This window comes from Cygnus olor, chromosome Z, assembly GCF_009769625.2.
Source record: "Cygnus olor isolate bCygOlo1 chromosome Z, bCygOlo1.pri.v2, whole genome shotgun sequence".
Lineage (NCBI taxonomy): Eukaryota > Metazoa > Chordata > Aves > Anseriformes > Anatidae > Cygnus > Cygnus olor.
Genome location: NC_049198.1, coordinates 60,669,290 through 60,681,915, shown reverse-complemented (window position 1 = coordinate 60,681,915; position 12,626 = coordinate 60,669,290). Strand labels below are relative to the sequence as shown.

Sequence of the window (12,626 nt, the reverse complement as noted above, 5' to 3'; positions counted from 1 at the left end):
TCTGACTTTACACAACACTCGGTGGTTTACCGGGGCTGACAAACCAGCCGTAAAAGAAAGGAAAACGAAAATCCCGGCAGAAGCTGGCAGGTGGAAAGAATATCCAAGCTGCGGGAGGCCGGGCTCTGTGTGTGTGTGTGTGTGTGTCTGTGTGTCTCTGTGTCTGTGTGTGTGTGTGTGTGTTCGCGTGTGTGTGTGTCTGTCTGTGTCTGTCTGCGTCTGTGTCTGTGTCTGCGTCTGTGTGTGTGTGTGCCGGGCCGCCCCTCAGCGCCTCCCCTCAGCACCTCCCCTCAGCACCTCCCCTCAGCGCCTCCCCTCAGCGCTTCCCCTCAGCGCCTCCACACGCGGACAAAGCCCCGCGGAGGCCATTTGCTCGTTCAGCCTCCATAACTCTGGATCCGCCTCCCCAGTGCCCGCCCTGGGGCGGGGGCAGCACGGCCCGGCCCTGCCCAGCCCGGCCCAGCCCGGCCAGCAAGCGGCGGCTGATCGCCCTGAGGCAGCGGGGCAGAAGTCGTGCCCATGGTGCTCATGACAGAGCAGCGCTGCGAGGCGGAGGAGCCGAAGGCTGGGCGGGCCGGCGGCAGGCGGGAATGCAGGGGCGCCCTGCGGCTGTGAGTAGCGGGGAGCCCCGGCCTCTGCTCGGGACGGGAGATGTAGGGGAGGCGGGACGGGTCCCTGGCTAGCCCGGGAGGGAGGTGGCGAGTGCCCCCGGCCAGTTGCCACCCCGCGGTGATGGCCGTCGATGTGCGAGGAGTTTGACACCGGGGAAAGAAGGCGCTGGAAAACCCGCAGCTTTTCGCCAACAAGGGGGCGTAGGGTGGGGAGTCGCTTTCTCCCTTTCTTTGGGGGTTTTCCTCCCCGGAGGAAAACTCTGCACGAAGATTTAATCTTAAACAGGCTCCAAGAGAGCAACTTACCAGCAACTGGCGCCTTTTCTGGAAAGAAAGTCTGCGGAGGTCTGTGGGTTTGGTTCTTTTTTGCGTTGTGTCCCTGATCCCCAAGCAGCTGTATCCCCAAAATACGTATCACGGTGAAATCTGTTGCCAGAAATAACTTTCTGGTTGGAGAGCAGCAATAACCCAGGTTTCTTCTAAATGTCCTTTGTCCCATGTGGTGTAGCCACATCAGAGACTTCACGTAACAAGGGAGGTGTAGCTCCCTAAACTTCAGAGCCCTCTTACTTCGAGCCTTAGGTCCTGATCCCCACCACAGAACTGTGCCAATGAACCTAACGAAGCTTTTCAGGTATGCAAGATCCATATCTGATTCCATGCTTAAGAATGGGGCCAGGAACCTGATGATTTAGAGAGAATTTATCATCAGATTTTTTACATGATGCTCTTCTTTGTCCCCAAGCATTTAATCTTTCAGAGTTGGATCTAGTCTGCTTTCAGAAGTGAGGTTAGTCTTAACCAGTGTCATAAATGGAGAAGTCTCCGTAACTACAGCCCTTTTCCTAGCCCTCAGTTTTTGCTGTTCAGAAGAACGTAGGTGTCGTGTGGGGGGCAGCATGGTGGTCTTTGGCTACAAAGTTTTCAGCAATTCTAACCTAGGCAGCAGGAGGGTAAAAACACCGGGCGTTGTGGAATACATCGGAAGATGTTGAAATGCTTTGTCATAAACCAGAGAATCACTTAAACATTTCACAGCTGGAAACAAAGTTAGAATTTATTTGCCAATCCTACTTTAACTGAGAAGTGGATCCCTGAAGAAGCATTGTGTTTATTTGACCGTGACTTAACGTCAGAAACTAAGTAACTTCGGTTTGGCTGAAGTTAATCTGCAGGCGGGATTGTTCAGATGAAGAACAAGGGCCATGACTTGGTTTTGTTTCACTCGGAGCTGAGCTAGCAAAAAGTTGAATCACTGAAGATTTTTTTTTTTTTTTAAATATCTTAAATAAGCGTGTGCATGGGAGGGTGGGGTGTTCTTTCCCTTCATGTACTTCCAGGAAACAGTGTGCAACCAACAGGGCTCGTGCTGGCTTCTGCTTGAAAAAAAAAACCCTTGCAGAGTTGTGGAGGCTCATGGAATCTTTTAGCATTTTCCAATGCACAGGGGAGAGAGATTTATGTGTATGCTAATCTGCACTTCCAGAAGGAATGCCTAAAGTGTTGTTCAGTTTAGAGATGGACTTTGTGGCTCCATAAGCTTCCGCCAGCACAACAGTTCCCCAGGGGATAGGTGCCTGTGACGGATTGAAGCTGTACAAGTATCCATTTATTTATTTATTTATTTATTTATTTATTTTGTTTCAAGGTTAAATCTGAGAAGATTATCTGCTAGTGACTCAGGAAACTTTACACAGAGTTAAATACATTCGTATAGATGTAGAAAATTGACTTTTCTAGCATATTTGGTGACAGGCATGTCTTTGCAAAGCATGCAGCTCATCTCTGGGGCTTGAACAACCCCAGAGGTATCACTGAACGGAAGATGTGTGCTGTCATTATCCACATCCAAAATAGTGGTGCATGGAAAGTTCGTCATTAAATGGAGTTCTTCCCAAGTGAGCCAAAAGTTCATGGTCAGAAAGCACCTTCCAGGTGGTCTTCAATGACCACTATGTTCTAGGATGGCCTGGCACCAAAAGAGAGTTAACCATTGCGTTGTCTTCAGAAGACATTTATTTCTCTGACTTGTGGTGCATTATTTGGGACATTTGTGGTGGTGCTCAACTTGTCTAAGGACCTATTAGCCGTACTGCAGGGACTGCTGGTGGAACAGAAGTTGTATCTCTGAAAACAAAACGCCGTGTATTAAAGAGAAGTGGCAGAGATGTAATAAGGAGCACTTCATATTCAGTGTCAGCATCCTTCTCCTCTCACACATACTTGTTTCTGGTGAGTTAGGGTGGTAGTTTCTGGTTTCCACTACAGGCAGTATTTGTCCTGAGACCATTAAGTCTGTCTATGTGAGGGCAGGGTACTGAGTGACTGAATGGTAAGATATTGCTAACATTAAGTGACATGTTCTGTCCTCTTACAGTTGCTGGCACAAGGTAATGTCCAGTTAATTTAAAGAAATGAAGAGCTGAGCCTTTGAAAGATGTAGAATCTTCTAGATTTTTTTTTCAATTTTTTTTGAGCTAAAATAGGTTGTAGATCCTGGGGAAAATGCGCTACTGAAAGCAGTAGAAAATGCTTACAAGCAAATTATGTACTTCTGGGAAAAGACAGAATGCGACTTTTATGGTGTTTTTCTGTGTTATGCTGTAATAACAGATGTTAACTCATAATTATTTGTCAACTGATAAGTTAAAAAATAATTATTTGGCTGACCTGCACGTAATCACAGCACACTAACTTTTGTCCTTAACGATATTACTTGAGAGAAATAGAATATGCACAGAGGTAAGTGGAGGTTATTTATTACTCTTTAAAAGCTGTAACATCTGATACAGATCAACCCCTTTTCAGCAGCTAAATTTCTGCTGTTTGTTTTTGCTGCTGTTTGTTTTTGAGGAGGAGAAAGATGTACATGTGTGCCTACACTCACATTCTGTCCTGTTAATGCATTTTAAGTATCGTATTTTTTAATACTTCCCTCTTAGTTCTTTGTTATTTTTTAAGAGGCAATTGTACTGTGTGATCTGAAAAGAAGGCTAGGATTGCAAAGTGGAACATTTAAATTTGAGTTGTGAGAGAAATGAGACTTCTGATCTGGACAACCTCCATTTGTTCATGATAATTGTTTTTAATTGCTCCTACTTTTTTCTTTTTTTTTTCTCATTCTTATTTAGTTAAATTATATACATGCTCTAAGTTAAAAAAATTAAAAAATTGTGCCATGTGTAAATGCATACCTCATGAATCTGAACAGACATTTTCTTTGTACCGAAGTCCTTCACATTGGCTAGCCTGAAATACTCCCAGATCTGCTGCCCTTACTGGTTATTTGTGGTCTACCAGAACTGCTTGTTGACAATATAATACCATTTTCGGATAAGCTTTGGGCAGTGGGATTTGTTGCTGGTGTTTGACAGGTGATGCACAAAGATAGTATCAAAGTATTTTCACCTTAAAACCATCCCCATAAATGTTGCAGTCAAGTGATTTGAAATCATGTACTTACTTAGTGGTGCTGCTGCTGAGACCAGTGGTCTTTATGCCCCATATGTTGCTGTTGCCTGGTCCATCTACTACGCTGATCCACTGGAAAGCTTTCACCCGTGTGACCTAAGCCAAACTGAGAAAAAAGAAGAAAACTCACAAAGCAGTTCAGCTAGTGGCAGCGTTAGAGCTAGAGCTTTCCCTAGCCTCTGTTTCCTTTGTGGCTGAAGGAGGTGTCAAACCCTTTGGCTAGGACAGATATATATAACTGGCATACCTTTTTGGACTTGTGTTGCTGTTACACCTGAGACACGTTGTGTTTGGTCTGTCAATCTTTGCAGATATTCTTTATTCTAACCAAAATTGATAGGTAGGTCTGGATCCAGCTAGGATGCTTAGCAGCGGTCTCTTCAAATACTGTCCTAATGCAGAAAGTTCCTTCTCTGAACATAACAGGAGAGTAGGACAAGCTGTTCATGCCTGTTCCTCCACTTTTATTTGGAAATAAACATCTTGGTTTTTCTAGATCATCTCCGAGTTACTCAAAATTAGAGACATTTTCATGTTTTCTTGCCAGAAAGTTGTAAACAAATATTTAAAACATCTGTTTTTCCTTCCTGACAGTGGAAGGAGAGTCAGTGGGAGACTCTAGGAGGACATGGGCTGCTGTTCCTGGACAGCCCTCTGCACAGAGCCCTTGCCTCTTCTTTGTAAAATCGTGTAGTGTGCTGTCTCATGCTGGGGTGCCTGTTACAGTAATGAAATTAAGTGCAGGTAGGTGGGACACCTGAATAAAAGGGAGAACCAGGATTGTAGTGTATGTACGAAGAGAACACGTTTTCCTCTTCTTAATTACCCGGTAACTGACTGTCAGTTCTATACCAAAATACTCGCTTCGTTTAACTAAATCTTCTACCTCCATCCTTGAAAAATATCATGCATGCCAAGGTGAGAAAGGTTAATAAACTTCCCTGAAAGAGTGGCAAGAAATAACGTGCAAGTTGCAGATAGGCAGCAGAGAAACTCAGCAGGATAGGGGAGGTAGAGGCAGGCTGACACCTTCCTCCTCTGTGGATGGATGGGCAAAGCCTTCTAGTTACTTCACTATGAAATAGCAGTTCCTGATGCCCCCCAGGAATCAATCCTATCTAGGTGTGTCCATTGCAAAGATCTGTTCTTGTGGGTACTTCAGTGATTTAGCCCTCTGGGAATCTTGCCATAGAAGAAACTCAAAGTTTGAGAGTGCTGGGCAAATAATGGCAGATAAAATGCTACAGTTAGGTACCCTGGTAAAATGATGCAGTCTCTTCCCGGAAAAATGAGCTGCATTAACTCTGGCATTTTTTCTTCTTCGTTAACGGGTGATTTTAACTCCCTTTAAAAGGTAATCCTGCAGACTATTAATGTGTGCCCCATCAGACTGTCTAGTGGCTGTCTACCTTCTGCTTCCCTCCCCCTTGCTAGGTTTCCTAATACACCCTTTCTCCTTACTGGTAGATAGTGTGTTTTTGTTTCGTTTTGTTTTCTTTCTAGTTTAGGCTATTTCTAAAGATAGACCACCTACAATCTTGATAGTAGTTTTGCAGTTACCATTTATGTTACAGTAGAAGAAGAAGTTATGTTCAAGAAGAGCCATTTAGGTTTGTTCAACCTTTTTCTGGACAAGAAGGAATTTTATAGTACAAAAGTGCAGTGTATAATGAAATTATAAGTCCATTCGACTGTGGGGAATTTTAGAATCCATGTAAATTTGCTGTAGGCCAGGTGGTGGAGGACAGCATGTGGACTGTGGAAATGCTCCACAAAGTAGAGGAAGAGATTTACAAGGCATTCAGACTCTGTGTCCTGTGACACAGAAAACAGAAAGGCAAGCTGGCCTCACAGGGGTTTGGTCACCATGTGTTACATCTGGTTCTAAGAAGAATACCTTTTTCCAAGACTGTGGAAGAAAAATGGTTTTTTATATGCAGTGTCACAATCCAAGGCACTGTTGTGATTAATGCTGGTTAGGCCCATTGTGTCATCTTTGGCTAGTATTTCCTACTATGAAATAATATATTTTGTATTATGTGTATTTACATTCTTTGGGCCTGTTCCATGAACATATAAGCAAGTCTGTAAAAGAAACAGAAGTGAAAAATTAATTATAATAATGATCATCATCATCATAGATTGCAGAGATAATTATGGGAAATTCAGCATTGCCAGACCCTTGGTGAGCAGGGAGCCTCCAGTAGTTATTTTACCTTCTATCGAGGGTGGAAACTGATCAAAGCGTGGTGAAACAGGATAGATGGACACAATTAGATAATCATTTTCATCTCAATTAGACATTAAGCCTTGATGTGTACTGTTCTTGCTGGGAATCCTAAAGCAACAAAAGCTGTAGTTGGGCATCCCTTGACATAACTTTTTTACATTTTCTGTGCTAACATAGTGTAGCCTTTTCCACAGAGAAATCTCATTGATGATTGTGGATTATCTGTTGTCAATTCCAGGTATGAAAGAAACTGCTACATGATCAAACCAAGTCATTCTTCTTTTTGTTAATACCCTGATTAAAGAAAGAAAATGATTTTTTTTTCACCATACATTGATTCAGACAGTTTGCATGCAGCATATTGAGTCCATAGTTCTAAAAGAGCCATGAAACAATGTTCTGAGCAAGTGATTCCTGTTTTATGGCTTTATTCCTTCCCCTGCCACTTAAGAAAAAGAAAGGTGTTGGTAGGATTACTCCCAAACCTCTCCTATGATCTCTAACTGTTCTGCATTCTTAATAGCAGTCACTAATATAACTGATGATGTCTGCTGCTTTTTTTTTTTTTTCTTAAACCCTAATGCAGTCTGATATAACTACTTAATTTTTTATTTTTTTTTTCAGAAACACAGTTAATGCTGGCAGCCAAGTCTTTTATCATGTGGAGGCATGTTGCTCCAGAGTTCTTCCTCCAAAACAGAGATGTAGCTTCAGGTAGTGAGGCCAAACCTTTGTACGTGTGCTCTGGTGATCGTGCCTCAGTTGTGCAGATACAGAGAGAGATTTGTATCACCTTTGCCTGAGTTACGTAGCAGATCTAATTGATACAGCCCTGTGAGGTCATACTGCACACATGGATTGTGTACAGTTGCAGTATTTATTTTAATTTAATGTGATATAGAACAGTTGGTAGCCCAGGCATGTAAGTGCCTTTGTTCTTTTTTTTCTGCACCCTGAACAAACCATAGATCAGGAATTCTTTCTTCTTTCTCTTCCCTTTTTCCTGTCACCTGTGGCAGCTAAAGATAAAAATGTGGTTTAATGAAAGGCTGCACATTTCTTCTTCAATAGGAATTATAGTTCTGCTTTTTATCTTGTTCTGGGTTAGAAGATAAGGTAGGCTAGAACTAGGAAATAGGAAAAATTTCCCAACTAAAGGCTGCTAGCCAGCTGGAGAAGGAAAAAAGCACATGCTCCTGTCCAAAGTAGAAATGAAGGAGTATCTTCCCCTGAGATCTTTTACTTATTTATTTTTTTCCCCAGAAATGTGTCTATTAAGATTTGTTTCATGTGTTTGACTTGTCTATGCCTACATTCAGATGAATATTTGTTGGGCGCCCTGCTGAGACTCCCACGAAAACTGCATCATGGGGGTCTTGTGGGGTTGAGCAAAGATGTGTTTGAGCAGGCTTTTGCTTTTCGAAGTGGATATCTGAAAGGGAAACTCCTGACAAGACAAGAGAGCTAAATGGCTTATGTTCCTGTGCTAGTGTTAACCTAATGAAATATCTTGTTATTGTGTATCACGTTTCAGAGCACAGGGAATTTTTTTTTTTTTTTTTCTGTCTAGGGAACTTGATAGCAGTCTGGTTTTGATTAGACAGGGAATACAGCCAGTTAATAATAGATGGTATTTAGAGCAGAGAATTTACATACTTGCTAATGACGTCTGTGGTGTCACAGTGATCTTGCTGATGTCCAAGTGGTAAGGTGGTGTAAAACCTGATCTGGTTATTATGTGAAATGGCTGGTCAGTGGAGGGGAAAAAAAAAAAAGACTTCTTCTATCCTTGACAGTGTTGGAAGGTTTTTTGCTCAGTATTAACTCAAAAATTTCATTCATCTTTTTAATAAACTTACAGTTGCATAGACACCTGTAACACTCACAGGTAGTTCTATTCTTAGAGATAAGTGTGAAATAGAACACGGTAAATTGTTCTGAAATAATAATTCTGAAATTCAGTACTTATATAAAAAATAAGACAATAATAATAATAATAATAAAGGCTTTAGCCATTGACAATCAATGCTAGCTGACATCAGGATTCCACCTGTGTACACAGACCAGTTTCATCCAAAAAATGCATGGAGGAGCACGTGGTATATATGTCTGTGCTTCCATCCACGTGCGTATGATATTCAGCTAACATGCCACTGTATAATTTTGCCATCATTATGCCATATTTGACTATGATCTAATGAGAAGAGAATTAGCCTGCACCTCGAACAACCTGAAGCAACTGAATCTCAGCCTGGTTCATACTTATTTGTATTAATAAATTGACCCTTTCCCTCATGGAGGATTTCACACCTCTGTTTCTTCATTAATGCTTTCCTGCTGTCTTCCATCTTGGGTGCAAATACCTCTGCTGGCTGTATATCTGTCATACAAAATACTTGAGTAAGAAATGCCATACAGCTGCTTTACCCATTTACTTTTCAGCCTTGAGTACAGGCTATATACCAAGTATGATGTCAAATTACACAAATACCAAAGATACTCTGCTGGGATACGTTATGGCTATCCTTAACATCTATTACAGCACTGTTAAAGCAGATTGCTATTCCTTTGTGAGTAAGGTAACTGTAGCTCATTTTCTTCCCGATTTGATGATCTGTGACAATGTTTGGCTTTCCAGTTGCACAGTAAAAGTGATACTTTGTCTTGGAAAGAGGCTAAAACTTATTACTGTGAGCCATATTTCTCTAGGAGATGTACTTTCCTCCATAAACAGTGCCTTGTGCCATGTAGAGCTGGAGCATGGCTGAACAGACGGCTCTAAAATCCTTGACTTGAGCTCTGTTGATGGTTTGTGCAGTACAGTTCTAATCTGCTATGAAGAGGACAATAGGAGAGTTTATAAAGAAAAGAAAAAAAAGGTATTTTCTTCTGTCCAGGGGTGAAATAATTCAACTATAAAAGGTATGAATGCAAACGTATCAGATGAAGCACTCCAGAGTCTGATTACATGACCAAAAAAGGTTTGTTCAGGCTTGTTTGGGGTGGAAAAGAGGTTTAGTGGAATGTCAGGACATAGCTTCTGAAGGAAGATTTAAGACTTCAGTGTGGATAGGCCTGGTGAAGGGAAGGCTGAGATGATTGCTCCTTTAGGGATGTCTGTGCTGAGGCAGTGGTTGCAGCCTGAGACATACTTAGCAATGTCCTTCCAGACATCAGCACGCTTTGCCCTGCCCCCTTGCAGTCACCTCTACTAGAAGCAGGCTGCTGTGACATTTTTAGCCTCTCCCTTTAATTTTTAGCTTCGGAAAGAATAGGCAGTTCCTTTATCTGAACAGACTCATGTCTGCTAGTAAGAATAGCTTAAGTAACACTATTGTTATTATTTTGGCCTTTTTCATGGCTTCAATTTCTTTGACAAGTCCCTTTGATCTGTTAACATCTACTCAGTAAATCCAGTAGATACCTAAATGAGCTGAAATGTACAGAATATCTTTGTATTCATGATAAATATTTCCATGTATGTTGTACCAAGCCTGGCTGTGGACAATAGAGGTGAAGTTGCTTCATGCTCTTTTGGTCAACCTTTTGCAACAATTCAGCAGTCTAGCTGCTGCTGCAAAATTAATCCTTTTTGTATAAAAGAGATGAAGAAGGGTAACAGGGCTTCTAAGGTGACATGACAATCCAATATGTATGCCTTGTCCACAGAGGAAAGGTTGAGCAATGCTGACTGACTCCTCTTAAACTGTAGGAAAATACTGTTTTGTCTGTGGTTTTGCAAACAATCAAAATTGCAGCCTCTGGGTATTCAAGATGCCTTTTTCTTTTTATGTAGCTGCTGCATAATCTGGACTGTGGGACTAGTTTGTAACAACTTTCTTTGGCTTTCAAACTTCTTTTAGACCTATTATCACACAGACCGAGTAGCCTGAGTTGTCTTTGTGATGGATCTGAGGAAGCTTTGTGCACAGGTGTGTGTGGATGTGGGCAATTAGAAGACAGTAACCACTAAACAGTCCTCAGGTTTTTGAGGTCTTTTACGTATGCCTGAGAAGTGTTTGGTAAGACTGTATCTGGCTTTTAAAAGCAGCAGTTATTCTTGGTTATTCTTTAAGGCTTCCTTTCCAAACTGTGGCCTATTACCACATCTCTTTTATATTACTTCGTTTGGTGTTTCTTATTCAAACGAGTTTTGAAAAGGACAAGGAAAAAATACACATTTTATAATTCTATCTTTAATTTTTGATTTCTTGAAAAATTCCCACTGAATTAATGGGACATAGCATATTTTCATAGGAGTTCTGAATTTTCCAGGTGCTGTAGAAGATTAGCTCCAAACAAGAAAAACATTTGAAGTTCAGAAAGCTTTCTGTAGTGCCAAGAGCTTGATACACCAGTCTGTCAGAAAGCTTTTATTCCACAGAAACAATTCAAATCAGACAAGATGAAGTTCCTCTGACTTTTGAAATGCATCAACTGATAATGTACCTCTGAACACTTCAGTAGAATGAAACTTTGTTTGTTTGCCTTGGTTAATTTATTTCTTTGCATTTTCCCTTTTATGTGATTTAATCTTAAATTACCTGTCAGTTACTGGTGTATGTTTTAAAAGAGATGTTTTTACAAGGAGTTTAACTACACTGCTTATAACTAATGTTTATTTTATCCTTGTATCTAAGCGAAGTTATGATCCCATAGTAAGCACGAGCCCTTGGGTTAGAAAATACTCCCTGTGACAAACTTCCTTTATGCTGGAGACAACTTTTTTCTTTTGGCTATTATTTTAAATAGGCTTAATAGTAGTATCAAGTCTATGATACATACTCGATTTGAAAAATGTTTATTTTCATATCAGCAAAGTCCTGGTGTTTCAAACTTTACATGCTTTTCTCTGATATTTTCAAATATTCATTTGCATGCAACTATTGTTAATAGTTGTATTAAGCACCATATGATTTCTTATGTGCCCTTGATCTTTGTTTTTGCATGGACTTCTGACTTTTGTGTTCTTTTTAGAAAGCATTTATGAATTCATACTTACACGTGAAAAATGTAGGGAGTGCTTTAATTACCTTGTGGCTTGACAAAAGATAGTGTGCTGTTTTTTAGGTCATACCTCTGATCTCGCCTTCTCCAGAAGGTCAACTAAAATAAGATTCTTCTGATATTTTAAAAATATCTATTAGGAAATCAGCTGGTATGCAGAGCTACAAATATCAGAAATGTAAGGACAAATCCTTATGTAGTTTTTGAAGTGGGCACACAGGAGAGGAGTGAAGGATAGATGCAGCAAGACTGTCGGTAGGAATGTACCCAATTGCTACAATCAGCCGAATGTGTTTAGGAGGGTGAGTCTCCTCACCTTTGAGATGTTTTGGAGGCAACTCTTGTTTGGGTATGTTCTCTCTGTCCTTGGCTGCAGAAGATGGTCCTGGAGAGGTGACCAGACTGGCATGGTAGAGCTCAGCTTTTCCACACAGAACAGTCGGTAGGATTAGTGTGGTGAGATGCCCTAGCTTTATTCCCCGTCTCTCTGGCATCTGAAAGCAGCTGGAGGGCATGAGTTCAGACAGTAGCAATTCAGGAATAGCAGTGGTTAAGAGGGAAGGTAAGGGGCTTACCATCAGAGACAGAATAGAAAGACTCTTAGGTTTAACTGCAAAGTAGGGATTAATTCACAGGTGGTGGAAAAGTCATTTCTTTACTTTCACACAAGTAATTATCATAAATGTGAATACAAGCAATTATTACTTATCAAGTGGTAGGTAATTATACAATTAGGGGTAACAAAATGTCTAACCATGCTGATGGGCGTAAGTGAACACCAAACCCCATGGCACAGGTATTTTTTGAAAACAAATTTCTGGTACAGAAGTGTGGGTGTGACACAGGCTGCTTTGATCTGCCAGGAGCATTGTCAGGTTAGAATGGCCAGCTGTCCACAGCAGTGATGAAGGATGCTGGTCAGGCTCTAGGCTCAAGCAGCTACCTCTTAAGAATATCACTGTATCACTGTGTCATAGCCGTATTCACATGGGATTTTCCATGCTGCACTGCTCTTTTCAAACACAGGTGGGATTGAACCTGACAAATTTGCCTCATCTCGTTCCTCATAGCACTAATGCCTGGTATTCTCTGGCCTTCCTTGAATCCTACAAATTTGGGGAACAGAAAAATAACAGATAGCAACACCTTAGCTAAGACATTTGTAGGATTTGCAAGCTTTTGGAATATAGGCTTGACGGGTCCATCCACTTAAAATCTCAAATGACGTAAAATCTCTTTATTTGGGTTTTTCAGGCAAAAGACTGCGTTATACTTAAAATCACCCCATTTAATTCTAGTGATGTTGG

General features: G+C 41.2%; 1 protein-coding gene across 3 annotated transcripts in view; it reads left to right on the top strand.

The window, feature by feature from the left end:
- The first annotated feature begins 373 nt into the window (after positions 1-373).
- GRAMD2B (GRAM domain containing 2B) overlaps positions 374-12,626 on the top strand; it is a 33,249-nt gene continuing 20,996 nt past the window's right edge. For 2 of the 3 annotated variants that reach the window (XM_040541466.1, XM_040541467.1), the window contains exon 1: positions 392-611. In XM_040541466.1, coding sequence (XP_040397400.1) covers positions 520-611 — 92 coding nt within the window. In that variant the 5' untranslated portion in view covers positions 392-519. Of the gene's footprint in view, positions 612-12,626 lie in introns of all 3 variants that reach the window. The other variant, XM_040541465.1, reaches the window with a different exon arrangement.